General features: G+C 36.2%; 1 protein-coding gene across 1 annotated transcript in view; it reads right to left on the reverse strand.

Annotated features, from left to right (window-relative positions):
• Positions 1–17897, reverse strand: part of LOC111044533 (ecdysone-induced protein 74EF) — a 257567-nt gene that overhangs the window by 36511 nt on the left and 203159 nt on the right. Inside the window, exon 5 of the mRNA XM_039432316.1 lies at positions 2689–2820. Coding sequence (XP_039288250.1) covers positions 2689–2820 — 132 coding nt within the window. The remainder of the gene's footprint in view (positions 1–2688; positions 2821–17897) is intronic.

Raw genomic sequence — 17897 nt, forward strand, 5'->3', positions numbered from 1 at the left:
TGACGGAAATCATCACCAATATAGATGAAATGTCAGTGATAGCGTTTGAACTCAGATATTTCACTGTTTTATTCGAATCCAACAGTTATGAGGAACTGAAGTGTGATACTCTCAATTTGATTATCAACGTGGATGTTTCTTTCTTCAGTGTTTAGTAAATATGTAGTAACTTCTACAATGTGAATAGGAGGATATCACATGATACTTTTAAAGAAGACCATTTATAAGTTAAGTCTAAAGACACGACTTAATATGAACAAGGGAAACGTGGACGATACGAGGGAAAGTAACTGGTACTAATGTAAGTTAATACTCTGTTTAGGAACAAATTTCAAATGTCAGTCATGAAATCAAAAGATAAATAAGTAAAGTCGATGTTAAACTCAAAGAAATCATAGAAAATTACGGTGAAGAGTGGGGTGAGGCAATAGATCAAGTTGAGCACTTGGGTTTATGAATTGAAGAGAAAAGAATAAGGTAGAATAGAGTTGAACTTCATGTAGTTCATCAGTTCACGTAGTTTATATATCATAGTTTATCAGATGATACATTTTTATGCTTCTAGCACTGTGTTGAAGTCACATTGTTCCATTGGTTTTGTCAAATGTTTCTCTCCGTAAGAAACAAATTAATTAATTCGCATATTTATGGCAGCAGCCAATTGCATATTAAACAACAAAAGCATTTAGGAGACAGTTGCTATTTTCCAAGCAGCAGTATGTTTGTCTGAAACGGACCACACTGGTGTTGCTCTTGCTGGCACGGGACACATAAAGAAAAGGGTGCGACGGCTGTGAAGTAAGATAGAAGAAGACAGAGTGAGGCTCAATTGAAGTGATACTGACAACTGACGAGAAAAACGTTGCACATTAAATTATTGTGGGAGGAGAATATTGGGCAAGGAGGATTTCCGAGAAGAAACGGTTGGGTTGATGATGATGATGACAAGGAGGAGGTGGGTGAGAAGGGTGGTTATATAATGATAAATAATATTCCAGCCAAAAGGGGTAGGTTCCGACATATTACTCAACAACTGGAGCACAATCAAGGATTCGGATATTTTCTTCAGTCCATCCCTTGTTTGTCGTCTCACGTGCACACATGTTTCCAACAGTTTCCTGTCTCTTTCTATCAGTCAGCAGGTGAGTGACAGTGACAGTGGAGGCTGCGACGTAATTCACGCTGACACAAGGGGTGCACTTATTGCACAATTCCAAACCCCAACCAACCCTCTCCTGGAAGGGTGATGGATAGGGGAAGAAAACCCAATAACAACAACAACGGCACAACCCGAAATAACAAAAAATATTAATAATGACACAACAGTTGCCCAAAAGTTTCCAGATTTTCGGAAAACAGTCAACAATGTCCGCACGTTTCCAGCTGCTCTCGCTCCCTTCATTCCGATCTAGCACGCGTTCTTACCAATCAAACCCTTTATCGAAACCCTTTTATTTTGCGACACTCCACATTCGGTGGCTGCTACCTTCCAAGCTGCACTAATCTCTCCTTTTGTCACGTGACCCAAGATTGACGTCATCCCATGCAATATTGATGCCGAAAAGGGTCACGAACTAATCAAGAGTATGATTGGTTCTCGGCTTTTCCGAAAATCGGAAACTCCCGAACAAAAGACGCGGTTTAAACCTTTTTTCATTGTTGTGGGGTATACCCTACATTGGGGGCTGTAACAGTTGGTAAAGCCGTACCCAATGATAGAGATCTACAAATGTGACGTTTATACGTAATTCCAGAAATGGAGTAAATTTGAGATTTACTAATAAATTTATCGGAATAAGTCCTAATAAAACCGTCGGAATAAATCCCCGAATAGGGATTTGTGATAGATTTAAGTGATAAAACACTATGATCAGAGATTTAGTGATAAACAATAGGTAGATCAGGAATCACGAAGAAATTTTTCATAAGTTTCAATAATTATAATAATATCCTGAAAATAGTGACAGATCCATCATCAATTGAACTATTATTTTCAGTAAGTCCTGAAAGTGAACAATCATGTACAATAATAATAAATCATGACCACTAATAAATACATTTTTTGTAAAAATGCCTATAACGCTTTAAAAACGTGTTATCAGATATGTTGAATGTTCTTCGCGGAATGAACATTGTTAATCTTTCAGCTTTCTTATTACTCTTTTCCTCATAGTTTCCAGCTGATTCTAAACGATGGAGGATGTTATTGTTGGAGGAAATATTACAGTTGCACAAAGAATAGACGACTGAGGATATTAGTTAGGAACCTATATACGATCTCCACTTCGGAGAAAAAATCATGTGAATCATCTCACTTTATACAGATCTACCGGGAAAAGAGGATGGACTTTACGTAGCCTAAAAGAATTTTGCCTGGCCAAGACGTGAGTATTGTAGCGTTATTGTACAGAACTCCATTACAGTATTGAAGCAATAAATTGGAAATCGAAGTTTATGGTTTGAGGAATTTTCCAAAATAGTCTGAATATTTTCAAGCTAGAAAAAGTAGTTGCAAATAAATTGGGGCTTTTATTGAAATTGGTTTGACTATTCACACATCATTCAACTGACAAGGACTGCACGCAAATATATAAGGGATATACCTTGATATTAGTTTTATTTGAATAAAATGATAGCTTCATATAAAAATAGAATTGAGTATTTATGGAATTTGAATAAGTTACTCACCAGTATTGGAAGCGTTGTAATTTAATAGTGCTGCATGGGGGTGGTGTGATAAAATTCCAGGTAAACCTTGGAGGCCCTTGTGTTCTCCGGGTTCTCTCTTGATGTACAGAGGGGCAGGTGCGGTGGTGTCCACTGTAACATAAACAAAACCAAGCACATTAATTACACAATATCATAAATAAAACAACATCAAAATGAGTGCAAAAAGGTTCATTCTGTATTGAAGATGATGAAACATCAAAGTTGAGAATAGTAGCCTTTAAAATACGAGTAATGCATAGTTCGGATCCCACCCAAAAATGTACGACAATTCATCTCCCAATCATCATCCCTCCGATCACCGACACAGGTCGATGTGGACATCAATCTCAAAAATTGAATCAAAACAAACAGTTTTCAACAGTTTAGCTTATCAAGTAATCGAGGAATACTTGGAGTTTTCTTGAAACGTATTGTGAAGTGTTAGAACCGAATTAAGTAAAACAGTAACCGTCAAACTCAAGCGCTAAAACTTCAAAGAGAGTGGAACTGAAGCGAGCTATTACTCATTTTAGGAATTTAAAAACTTTGTAGGTCTTTTATTTGGATTGAAACTTTTTAAGACAGGTAGTAGAAGTAACGCATGCATAATTGGTGTTCCGGTGTGGTAGTGTACTAGAAATGCAAAGTGCTCTACAATAATTCACAATAGATATAAGTTGAAAGGAAATGTAAATGTTGACAGAAATATGCATTTTCGATAAAGGCACCACCTACATTCGAATCACGTGTCGTGTGCTACAAGGCCGTAACACACTTGTGTCCGATACTAGAAACACTTCAACCTCCCAAGGAGGTATCGCGCATGCAGTTTTGTAACTACTTTCGACGATAGGTTGTGCACGCGCGTACGAGTGTGTGTGTGTGAGTGTTGAAGCAGGTTGTTGACTTCTCTTGAAAGCAAGGTCGGTCTACACGCAATTACCCATTAATAAGGACAATAGTAGGTTTCTTTTCCAACCCCACCTATCGACTCAGCCCCCTCTCAAAAGATTTTGTCACTCACAGTGTCTTCAGGAAAGAGTGTAATTATATTTCAAGAACACACCTTGGGTAAAATTCTCCTATTCTGGGAAGTATCCCTATATCATTTTCTCTGTATTATCGTTAAATTTGATCAAGAACTACTGTAGTGTACTTTAATTTGTAATTTGTAATTTGTACTTCTAATGTACTTCAATGTAGTATACTTCTACTGTAATGTTCTCATGTTATGAATGAATACTGTGAAGTCACAGATTGTGATAAAGCAGCAACTCTGCAGCTTGTCACGAATGAAGTTATATTATTTATTCAATAATTATAAATCAATTATATAACTATATTACTGTATTTCACGAATCTTTTCAAATTCATACGATAAAATAAGAAAATGATGATAGAAATGTGGAGACCAATCCATACTATAGACATACCAATAATATATTGTTCTATAAGTATATAGTACTGTACGTATAGTACAGTTAAAAGCGTCAAGTATTCATATTGTAAAAATCGTGAATATTATAGAATCACTGTCTCTAAAAGGAGACAATAACAAATACGAAAAAGGATTACAATATTAGATGTCTTGATCGAGTGTAGTAAAGAGGAAAAGTTTTTTTATTTTTTATTGGAGAAACAATTCTGAGCATCAGGTGCGATAGGGTCAGTGACAACAAAGAGGGGAATCTAAATTGGGCGTGCACTACATTTACTTTAATCATCATTCTTCATCTTCTCTCCTTCTTCTTCATATTTCCTCCTCCTCTATCTCTTCTTCTTCTTGTTTCTAAACTTAGTTTTCATCTTGTCATCTTCCATCCATATCATTTTCTTCCACTTCTCCTCCTTTATTTGACAAACAGCATTTCGTCTGTGTTCCAGTGGGTGGAATTCCAACAAAGACAGGAAATCGCCTCCTTCCCACTCCTCCTCTTCCTCCTCCTGGTCTGGCACCTACCACTCAGTCCAACATTCAACGAAATAAAGGAAAAAGGAAGAATCCTCTGCCCATCCACCGTAAACAGCTCCCGGACAAGAAGTAAAAGAAGCAAGCAAGCAACAACAGGAAATGGTCAGAGCTCTCCTACAACACCTTCACTGGGGTTTCACACTGATTCTCTGGTCTCCAGTGGTGAACAATCATAGAAAAATGAGAAATTATATTACGTCACCGCTTGAACAGATACCTTCTTGATCAAAGAGAATCTTAATGGAGCATTGCTACAATTCTTTATTCATGAGTAGGAAGAAGCTATCTTCAACAGCCCAATACTTCTCAGCAATAATTATTTTTTCCAAAACGATACATACTTCATGATAATAATAATGAAGATGAAGATACCCATAATCTATTATTGAAACTTAAAAGTTCTCACTCAAGTTTCATGAAATTAATCGATGAATTATAAAGTAAAATGAGTTTAATCTGAACAATTTGATATAAAACTATGCAAGCCTATGCTCAGACTTTACCTTGATTCAAAAACCTGTCAAATCAGTGGAGACACCTCAACCACAGATCATAGGATTAGTTATTCTCCAACTACTGACCACAATACGCTGGTCTCCAGCTAGCCGTCTATGTTACATTCTTTCAATTGTAGACCAGTAACATAAACACAAAGCACTACTAGTACAGTAGTCCCAGAAGGCCGTGGTTTAGTAAGTGGATCACAACAGAGGATTCCAACAATAATGCAGCTCACAGTGTCTGTGCCAGGATAAAAACCAGTTTTCATGATGCAGTGAGCACTGAGCAGAGAGGAGACTGTACTACCATTTCTGGTAACAGGATCGAAGCACTACCGAGCATTATATACTGATATATGTGTATATAAGGAATATATGCTATACTAATAGCAGTCAAAGTTTGTATCACGCTTCGCACCTTCAACTCTCCACCAAAAGAAAGAACACCTGTGACGAAATAGACGCTACTGGAATGTATTATTAGACGATTGGTAGCACCTATAGCTACTGACCATAACCAAATCATGAATCACAACCATTACAGTTCATATTTTAATAAATCTATATAGAAATGTGTCTGTATTTGAAAGTCTTTATAATAGAAATATCATTGTCAATTCCACATTACTGTATCAACCAAATTTACAGGATCGCAGTATGCAGTACTTCAGTTGTACTCTGTAGAATAATAATATTTGCTTTGATTTGTGGATTATTACTTGAATGAGAGGGAAAAAATAAACATCAGTAAAGTGCACAATCTTATTCACTGAGATGAGATAATCTTGTAAATTTAGTGTTAATAAATTATTATGGAACTCATGAGTTCAACTGGAAAAACTATAAAGAAGTGAATAATATCAACCTTTGAGGAACAGAAGTTGAATTTTTAATAAGGTTTACATTTTAGTTAAGGAGGGTAATGAGAAAAAAATTCAACATACTTATATACAAATGTGAGAGGAAATATGAAGGTGGAGGATATATGGTTACCAAAAGGATTATTCTAAATATTATTGTTATTGTATCAATGAATAGAATAAATAAATAAATTCTGATAGTAGATGAATATGTATTCTTGATAAAAATAATGGTGAAAAATAGTGTAAGGAATCTCTGAACGAATCTTCAAAATTTTGTATCAAATTAAGGAAATACCATTGGATCATTTTCCTTCCAGTTCCATTTGGGAAGAGATCAAGCAAGCTAGATTCTCCTGGTTACCACAGCCTTGAAAAATATCAAAACGACAATAATTCCACACCAACGAACGTCAAGTACTAGGAGTTGGAGGAGGAGGATGAGAAGGGGAAGGAGGAATACGATGTGAATTTCCTGTGGAGAAATCACACCACCATTGTAATAGCATTGGCCAGCATTGGTAGACAGCGACTATAAAAGCTGACAGACAGGAACTGGTTGGTCTTCCTGCTCAACAGCAGCCCCTTGCTTCTTCTTTCTTATTCTTCCTCCTCTTCTTCATCATTTGCTCACACCCACTCGTTCGCGCCCGCACGAGCCCACTTTAATCGACGACGAAGACGAAGAAACCGGCTTGTGGTGCAGTCAAGGGTGAAAGAGAAGGAGAGAAAAAGGAGAATAAGTGAGGAAGAAAAAGGACAAGATCATGAAAAGGGAGAAGAAATCTTCGGTTCCCTATAAGAAGCTGACTGCCCACTGATGGCTACCATCTTAAGCGAAGCCCAAGGACACTATTTTCGTTTTTTATTTGGTCAGTGGTCAGTACACAAGACTTTTGTTGGGTTGCCAGTTGGAAACATTTTCATCTAGGATCTGCACTTTGCGAATATGATCAGGTGATTCAGTAAAACGTTCCCGATTGGTGCAACTGAATATTCAATCTGATTTAGAAAATAATATCGTACTGTCTTTGTTGGTAACCGAAATGAGCAAGTTTGGGTTTATTTTACTGGTCTTCGCAATGGTTTTAATAAAAAATCAATGATTCAGAATCTCATTTTCAGAAATCATTGGAAGCTCCTTATCGGAAAATTTACGCTTGAAAAGTGGGTGATTCAGAAAGGAAGCATTTGTTTCAAAACAGAAATCTAGAAATTTATCCTAAAAATTCATCCCAAGGTTAACGAAAAGGCGTTTTTACGGTTGGAAGGCGTTGGAAGTTCTCTCACATTACCTATTCTATGTTCATCGCGAGCTGTGGTTACAACATACTGGAAGATCTGTAACGATGAAATGAATAAGATAGTGTTTGTGCTCCTCCTTCTCCTTTTTCTTCTTATTTTCTTCTTAATCTTCTATCTCTTCTTCTTTGTCTCCTCTGACGCGACCCAATTAATAAGACAATGGAACAGAGAGCAGAGCAAGCAGAAGAGGTATGTACAGTCGAATGAGAGACGCCCAGTTACTTTCTTGAAGACAATAAGCATCAGTGTTCAGCTCTGTAGGGAATCACATTGATGTGATACCGGCTGGCTTGTAAATTATCATTGTACCGACTGAGCTTGAAAAGGGGTGGCAAGGAATGTTCCAACCATAATGTGGCTTGTTTTACAACTCAGTATGTAGAAGATGTTATGACAAGCAACAAGTAGAGGAAGTTACTGAATGCCTAGTTGAAAAAGAGAAGTCTCTCAGAAACCGAGCTCCCAAAACTGAAGGTAGAAATTACTATCTCAAAAAGGACTAGAGTTCAAAATGTTCAACAGTGTACAAGTCTTTATATTTCTACAGTTGGTTCATATCAATTCACAATATATTTTCAAGTTATGTGAAGCAGGAAAAATAAGAATACAATGTTGTATCTTCTGAATAATATCTTCATCGAAGTTGACAAAAAATATTATACCATAAACTTGAAATACAAATGTCAAGGATGAATGTGAATGCAAATTTCTTCTATTTCACCTTTACAACAGATAATAAAATAAGCCTCCACGTCTCTACTTATCCTTTGCCTACACATGCGGAGAATATAAAATATTTAAATATTTTTCACATTAAAATAAGATGATTTTCACAATATTCTACAATGTTTAAGCCATCATTGTTTTTACACTCGATTTACGCACATGTCCTGTTTCATTGCAAAAGACTCACAAGAATTATTATTCATAAGACATAAAAATAGAAATCAATCAATTCATTCAGAGAAATATGAAGAGGAAAACTTCGTAATGTAATAATTGAATAGCACCTGATACTATCAGGATAGAGGAGTGTGTTTTCCCACAACTTGACCCTGAATCGTGTATTTTACATACGCAACAATGTGCACCACGCTTCATCTCATTTCAGAGGGAATTATTCAATGGAAAATTATCATGCAGTTTTCCAACTGCTTTTTATAGTACAGTACTACACTACTACAGTGAATACGGTACTGGAATTTAAGATGATGCAAATGAATTACTTGAATACTTGGCATAAATCCCTATATCATAATATTACAGAATCATATATTTTTTATTGAATTAGTATAAATAAAGTTTTGAGTTATGATCCATAAAGCAGTGTCATAAGTTTTCAGTGACAAAAATAATATGAATGATGATTATAGAAGGCCATGGATTTGAGGAGGATTTGCATCCAACATTGTCTCATACTATTACACAATAAAATGTTTAACAATATATTCATTATGATTATATGATTAATGATTATAATTATTGTCAGTATTCAACACATCTATGAAACGATTCATATGAGTAAGACTTATATGAAACAGACAAGAGTCTGAGGGATCTACAAATCCAAATCTATGGAATTTCTTCATCTATATATATAAAAGCAAAATGGCACTCACTCACTCATTGACTGACTGACTGACTCACTCACTCGCAGAACTAAAAATCTACCGGACCAAAAACGTTCAAATTTGGTAGGTATGTTCAGTTGGCCCTTTAGAGGCGCACTAAGAAATCTTTTGGCAATATTTTAACTCTAAGGGTTGTTTTTAATGGTTTAAAGTTCGTTATTTATTATTATATATTATTATATACGTCTATATTATTAAAACCAGTGGAGCTATCATGAGAATGAATTTTACAATCTATCTTGAAGATTCCAAGTCCAATTTACGGTTTTCTAAAATAATGTCTATGAATTAAAGTGGTACTTGTAAGACCTATTTATATGAGCAGTGAGAAAGTGCATGAGGTTTGACTGAGACCAATTTCTTTATTTTAATAAAGAGAAAAATGATGTTCCCATACTGTGAAGTTAATTTGAATATGAGGTCTCCATATCACCAGGGAAAGCTACCTTATGTAATGCTTCTCTCTGTGAACGCTTTCCTACGCATCAGGTGGCTTATGAATATAGAAGATTATTTCTCTAGTTCTATCTAGTTGTACTTGAAATATTGGAAACTCCAAGATACAGCACAGTGTTGAAAATAAAGAATATTCCTCCAAGTTTGATCAACTTAAATACGTCATGATTCAAACTCTCTCAGTAAGCTGAATATAATACTGTAGACGGATTGTAATTTTTGGATAGAGGAAATTTCAAAACACTGCCTTTGATTTGAAGACAAAAGTAAGCAACATTGAGATTGTTGATATGCTGATTGTATATATTGATAAGAAGGAGAAATATGAAGATTTTTAGAAAAACTAATGATTGGTTAGGAAAGGGCTACCAAATTTTGGCACCCGAAAACCAGAGAGAGAGAGAGAGAGAGAGAGAGAGAGAGAGAGAGAGAGTGAGAGAGAGAGAGAGGAATGGTTGAGAAGCAGTGTTGTGATAGTAACATCGCCCCCCCCCCTGCTAGACAGCGGCGACAGTTGTGATAGTAATGTCACTAAATAGATATAGTGGCAGTGATAGTATTTAGACAGTGACAGTAGTATATCTCTAGATTGGTCGAATTTGCGGGAGTGCGCGTTGGAGAGCACGGAGGGGCGTATGGGGGGTGAGGGGAGAGTGAATTGAGCGTTAAAGGGGGTCAGCGTCAATCCCGGTCAAGGAGCTTTGCCTGCTGTCGGGATGTGGCAACCCCCCCTCACTATATCTATAGATACGCTGTGTACATAGTCGGCTATAGACCCACTTTCTCCCTTCCGTAGGAAACCCGACACACTTTATCGTAATAGACGTTACCCCCTTCCCTTACTCCTCCTTATCCCCCAACACCTCCTCCTCCTCCTGATCGCCTGTCACTCCTCCTTGAACGGCGGTGTGATTTCTTGCATCCCACGCAATCAATGGGAACCTATTACAATGTGGCTAGATTGGTCAGGAAGTTTTCTGGAACAAAACATTGGTTTATTGAGTGTTTTGGAGAAATTTAGAGTCGGTTTAAGACTGAGGAAGAAATAGGTAATAAATCGCTTATACTTGTTTCTATGCATGGAACGGTCTCAGAAAGTCTCCTCCCAATAGTTTCCATATCAATCATCTACAGGAAAATGCGAGATTTCTTGAATAATTATTGAGATATGTAGAGTTCTTATTAATCAATATTATAAAAGTTTATTATCGAATTATTTATTTGATGAATGGGACAAAGATATCATACGATGCAACTCTTCAGTCTGCTTCAAAACTTGTACTTTATAAACTAATATAAATATACTGTTCTGATTTTAACTTTTCTGTTTCAGAGCATCAGATTGTCAATAACCTGGGATATCGTGATATTCATCATGATAATTCAGCCATACCAGTTAATTCTCTCACGTTTCTAAAACTACTTCAATCCCACTGCAGTTTACAAGAAGTTCATCATAGCTACTATAATGAAATACGGTACATAGTACATAGTGCATTATCCAATCAACATTGGTAGAATGATGGAATGGTAACAGTCCTATTGAAACGACAACGTGCAATATGATCTCTGAATAAATTAAAAAATGAACGTATAACATTTAAAACACAAAAATCGAATTCAGATAACCATATTCATTAGACTGAATCTGATCGATTACTCAATAGCCCAAACTGAAGCACGAAAATATCAAGAGGATATCCATATTCATGGAACGCTGTAAACCTGTTTGACAACTTGTGTGGAAGTTGAGCAAACGACAAGTCATCAAAAGTGCAAGTCGAGTCCCGTTCGGTGTGCGAACTACGAGTACAACTGGCAACAGTGTGACTGCTATAAATGGCGAGTAGCCTAGAAAGTACAAGTGATCATGAAACTGAAAACCCGTCTTTGTCCCACTGGACAAACTTGCGTGTCAAACTCACTCTCTCTCACTCACGACTTCTATAAAACTGTCTCATATTATCAAACAAACTACATCAATAAAAATTATTACACCAACATAGAAGGGAATATGAACTTCTTATCATCATCATCTTCATCTTTATTCTTATATTCTTCTTTTTTCTTCTTTATTCTTATATTATTTTTCTTATTTTCATCATCATCTTTATTCTTATATTTTTCTTGTTCTTCTTCATATTTGTTGTTGTTCTCCTTCTTTTTCTACTACTACTTGATCTTCTTCTTATTCTTCCTCTTCACTTTTTCCTCTTCTTCATCACCGAATAAGTTATAAATGACAAGAATTAACAAATCAGTGAATTATAATAGGGTTATTTTGCAAAAACTGAAAATGTTGCACAGCCCAACAGGATTAAGTCAACTAATAAAATCAACTTCTACTCTAGTTAGCAAAGACTTGCGAAAAGACTGCTCTTTGAGGAAAACTTTGGTGCCCGTTCCACTTTCAAGCTGTCTGGTTGTTGAGCAAAGCTGGCAGCAATCGCTTTGCACACTTGCTATTCAGGATCATGAGTGACATGTGCAATCCAATCAGCAAATCATCGATGGCGGCTGATCAAGTGTGCACTGACCATCAACTGTGATAATATCACTAGATTGTGCTGGACGCACAAGACATCATTAGCTGATGAATTGCTGTCCAACTTTAAGCGTAATAAAAACACCCCTCTACGTTCTAGGATCAACAAAGAACTAGTCTGCAAGGGAATAATGTTGATGAGGTCAAAAATCTGAATCATGTGCACCAATCATCAATGCAAATTATGTGAGATTTGAAAGCTTGGATAATATGAATCTTTCTCGAATATATTCAAACATAAATTAAACATAACCTATTTTTGGACAATTTCTATCTAAATTTAGGAAAGGAACAGTTTTGGGCTTTAAGCCTGTTGTTCCTTTCCCAATCATTCATAGTTGAGAATAATAATTATATCTATCAATGCATAAATAAATAATAAAATGAACAGAAAAATATTTGTATCAGTGTTATTTCAATACACTGATTTGAGATCTTTCTCTTCATTTTCATAATTCTGTCGTCGTTTTGCCAGTTTTGTTATTTCAAATATTTCAGAGACGCGTCTATTTCAGCATTTTCCAACGCCAAAGTCGGGAAGCGGCATAAATTAGGAATACTATGTTGTTCGAGGAGGACGAAATGTATTTCAAAATCGTGAATGTTAGTAGTCAAATGATGGAATTAGATTCTTGCAACGACAAAAATTATCGCTCGACGCACGACGGAAGACGACAAAATTGTTGTCGTTTTATGACGGGAAGATGGAAGGTGAATTACAGGAAAAGAGGTGTAGAGGAGGAAAGAGAAGAGGAGGAAGAAGAGGTAAAACAAGAAGAAGAAAACGACGGATGAGATAGGAAAGGAGTTTGGCATGGGATAATGAACTGGAATGGCTGAATTATCACGAGGAATTGTGTTGTACTGAGCTCGTTGAGATTGTGATGTCGCAAAGTCACAGCGTTGAATTTTACCTTCACTTTACTTCATTCACTTTGAAGCGGAAAGATTTCAAAAGAACGGTAGAGGAAATAACGTGAACTCGACGGACAGAGACGGAGCTTATTGATGGTGGAAGTGAGAGTGAAAGGGCGCGAAGATGGAATGGTGAGAAAAGTGTTGCCAAATCCAGGCCGGTGAAGCAACGCGTTGCTCAATCTGATACAGGCTAATGGTACCGGCGTTGCAAAGCAAAGCAACCCATGTTGTCCTGTCTGGTACCTGTTCTTCATTAAGTTGCCGACACCTAGCAATGCTTTTCTCAACAGTGTTGCTCATGAAAACCGTAATTTATTTGATTTATCTAATATGCTTCCAACATAATGAACTGTACACAGGAGTATATAACGTAATATTGTAAAATGTATAACTGTGCAATACGGTGTACTGTATTCTGAAGTGTGATGCTGATGACTATGTGGAGTTACCGTTGAACTAAATTAATTATCGCTGTATTATGTTACCTGTGTTAGCCTATCCTTCTCTTCATCAGTGCTTCACCTTGAAATACCTCAAGATTTAATTTGTTGATATGAAAATTGATTCGTTTCATCAGAAATTCATAGTTAATTAGACTAATCATTACAAAATGTTTTGTAATCTTGAAGATTTTGACTAATCTTGCGGGTGTCTACAGACTAAAGATTTTCATTCAATAATAAAAAGCCTAATGTTTCTTAAAGTTCCTTAAAGTATTCGGAAAAAGTTTGAAATATTTGAAATTGTACTCTAGTAAAATATTTTATAAACTGTGATAAAATCTAATTGACTTTTCTTCACTTGATCAAATCAGAAGGCGTTGAAACAATAGAGTGACATCTAGGTTACAACTCCTTCTCGTGGCACTGACAGCGTTAACAGGTATCACGCTTTGTTGTGTTGCTTGCTCACTTTAACATGCGCCATTCCGTCTCAAACGTATCGTGTTTGCGCATGTTAATGCTCGCTGCTTTTTGGCGGGACACCCGACATTATTAGCTGCACGCTTCTTTGCTTTCACTCTTTCTCTCTCTATCCTCACTGTTTTCTTACTTTATCATTCTCTCTTTCTCTATGTACAGTATTTAGTTTGTTGTCTTTCTATATGGATGACTCCGCTCTTCACTTGTCTGCATAGGATGCTAGTGTTGTAATAGTATCCTTCTTTCATGCTCAGAAAAGTAGGTCTTATCGCTCAGCTGTTTACTTTGTGGCTAGGTGAATTCGAGAACAGTCCAGCCGAACACGATTGTCAGGAATGAAGATATGCTTGGTGCTATACTTGAAATTACCCATTGAAGAAATATGTTTAGAACATCTTTCATGATTTTTCTGGCATCTTTCACGATTGTTTCAAACATATTTAATGATGCTTGAAACATCTTAGTTTATGTTTTGTATCACCTAGATTGCTGATGAATGTTAGGGTGTCAGTGCTCAACAATGACCAAATACTGTGCCCTGACAACATGTACTGTGCCGTCAACATATTACAATTTGTTGTAAAATAAATTTGTTGTCTAGTAAAATTTGTACAATTCTTTTTACTATTGTACTCTACAATGCAGTATCTTTTTTTGTACTATTATGGTATACTAACGACTATATACTTTTAATCGCACAAAACACCATTGCATTCAGTAAACAATAGTATTATTGCACTGTATGCTGCTCTTTGCCGGGACACATTTTTCAAATGCTTCTCAGTAGGTAAACGTCATATAAATTGATTAAAAGCAGCGTGATATCAATGAAACGGCCAAGTTCCACGGTTAACCGCGTTGCATATTCACGGCAATTCAATGTTAGTTCAGTTGTGGCAGCAGCGCTCATTACATGTCACATCAACCATAAACTGCTACATTTCCAACATCACCTATATTTGTAGATACTGTGACTATATCTAGGCCTCAACTATGTGTACACATACGATGATTGTAGAAAAATGGAATGTACAATCTGGATATCTATAGATAAGTTTATATTTAGGCCACAACTATGCGAATGAGTAGAGATGGTATTCACGGGTGGAAAATTGCAGCTTGATGGCGGGAATTGCGGGGATTTTACTGCTCTAACGGCAAAATGATGGACTCTGCAAATAGATTTCGGTCTGATGGTAGTTGTCGCATCTTGTCACTTTCACCCTAAACAGTTTATAATGCAAACTACTATAACTGTAGCTACTCCTACTATAACTGTAGTTTTACTATTATAAATATAGTTTGTCTGCCGCCTAGGCCTAGCTGACAGATCCGACCCACTGACATAGTTTCAGGCTCTTCTGTTTATTTGTGTAAAGTTTTGGCACAATCGAATGAAATTTAATCGTATTAAACGCCATCAGGCCACTGCCCCTGCCTGCATTAAATCAACTTTTATTTATTATTTGTCTTGCGAAACACATGAAAGGTTTTTTCGAGCGGGATTTCTTGTGCTTCGTAGTTGTGGGTGGGTGAACGGCATCAATTTAGACAATTCACCACGATATTTCAAAGCTGCTATTAGTTGTTCTACATTCTACATAATGTAGACTTCATAGCTGGTTCCTTCTAGAATTAAGAGGTTTTTTATAAATTACATTACAAAATGTATCTCTTTTCTTCAAAAATGATTAATGAGTACTGTCAACGACATTTATAATAATTTTAATTGAGTCTTCTGATTCTTCATAGGATACTTGAACCTTCTGATGTTCATTGGAATGATCAAGGCTTTTGATAATGATATTATAATAATTATAAAATTATACCTTCCGTGAAGTAAAAGTTATTGAATTACCACACAAAAAAATCCCCATTTATTTTGTGAGAAAAAAATTGTAATTTGTTAATGAGTTTATTCGATTTGGTAGATTTGAAATAATGATAAATTAAATTGATTAATCCTGGGTTTGCTGGTCTATATTATACTAAAAAGTATTTTTTTCCAATATTAATGATCCATTTTAAAACCTGAAGACATCTTCTATCAGTGACTAAATTGCGGAAATCAGAATTAAACCAGTTAGATGCATTGAAAATCAATCAATATTGAGTATAATCTAGTAATTTAGCGACATACTTGCGCTCCCCTGCTTTTAGGTCGTATGCGACTTGAGAGGAAATGTAAGTAGGACAAGAGGATTGAGCAATCGGTAGTCAGCTCACATCTCTTCATCAACTCAGATGAAATAATTTGTCTGATATGACTGGGATCTCTATCTATTCCTGTCACAAGTCTGTCAAGTCCAAAGCGTATAGTGAACTGTATTTCTATAAAGAAAAAAAATTAATCTGAAAAATCTTAATTCATGAATTTGAATTATCATTTGATGGTCTTTCTATAAATGACTTATCAATTAAGGATCACATTAAAATATCGTACCATTTTTGTAACAATTTTTCACCAATAAATATTGATTCCTACATGTATTTTGAATAATAAATATCCTGTTTATGATTGTTTCAGTACTTTTCGATAAAACCATATCAGACTAGGAAGAAACAATAATACAAGACATATTTAGCCTACCAAAAAAGGAATTTTTTACTTTATCATATTTGGCAACTTCTCATTCTAGGAAACATTGTCAAGGTCAAGGCTAGTAGAACAACAATCAATGAGAGTTGTTTTTCCAAAATATTTTCGTAAGAAGGGAGATCGGAGAAAATGAATCCCGAATAGAAATAATGGAACAAAGGAACTGTATTGTTGAACTTAGTGTTCAAGGTCTGCCTTCAGTTTGATTTTTTAGCCAAGTTTGGGCTTGGACATCACACGCTGTCGATCTTTTCGACAAAATCAAATCATCGTGGGAAAAAGTAAAAGTGAAGTATCAGATGAATGGATATAATTGTGTCAGTTCTTGGATCTTTCTAGGAAAGGAAAACCGTTTTTACACACATTATAGGCTGTTTTCACAATGTTTTGAAGAAAACAACATCGTCTTGATGTAGGTTCTGTGACACCAAGTGATTTGTTGTCAACTAGATTCTGTATACAAGTATTGTTCTCCAATTGAAACAGTTATTGTTCTTGGTCAAGGCTGGATGACGTTTCTATGGATGTGTTTCAACAATAAGCAAAACATTGAAAGCTAGCTGGACTTTCTCCCCGTGATAAAAGTGAAAACAACGGTTCAAGTGATAAAATAGATGGAGATGAATCGTTGTGGGGGTATTTTTAACAGAGAACGTCATTGCAGGGGGTCGATAAGCTTTTTGCTGGCACCCATGTAGTAATAATGCCCAACGCCACCAACGCTTTGTAGTTCAGTTTGTTCTTTGAAGAGCGTTTTCTAGAATTGGCTGCTCACCTGAAAGGGGTGCACTAGAGTAGAATAGTAGGTCGAAGCCGGGGTGGGGGGTTGGAAAACATCCCCCGAAAGTGGGTCACTAGGCCGGCCGGCTGATTTTAGAGCAGGTAGCTGTGGGCTTCTTGAGGGGGTGGAAATCCAAGGGGATGAAACTAACTAGACCATAATTTCTCACGATACCTCCGTAATCTGTCCCACCGGACATGGATGTTTATCTTCGGGATGTTCGATCCAGCCACTTCAAAAATAGATCGGCCTAAATCTTTCGAATCAACAGATCATCCATTAAATCTTCACCTTTATTTGTGTTCAGCCTCTGTTTGGCCCACATCCATTTCCTGTTACCTGTAACATCCTCTCTAGCCACTACTCCTCTCCAATGTACAATAATTCCTAAAGGGGCTCATTGGATTGACACTTGCATTAATTACTCACCTTCAGTTTCTATTAAGCTTATATTTGTAAATCCACTCCAAATGTATTATCATACATTAATCCAATACCTTTCCATCAAAACTATCTCTACGGCTATTATGTAAATAATATTAATCCCATATGAGGAGTATAAAAACTCACAGGTCATCTCTGTTTACATTATTCTTCCTAGTTTTGTAAACAGGATGGTCACTGTTTGATCTTACTTTCAAGTTGCAAAACAGTAAATATGTGAAGATGTGTTTTATTTTTAAACCAGGTTTCTTAGA

This window comes from Nilaparvata lugens, chromosome 7, assembly GCF_014356525.2.
Source record: "Nilaparvata lugens isolate BPH chromosome 7, ASM1435652v1, whole genome shotgun sequence".
Lineage (NCBI taxonomy): Eukaryota > Metazoa > Arthropoda > Insecta > Hemiptera > Delphacidae > Nilaparvata > Nilaparvata lugens.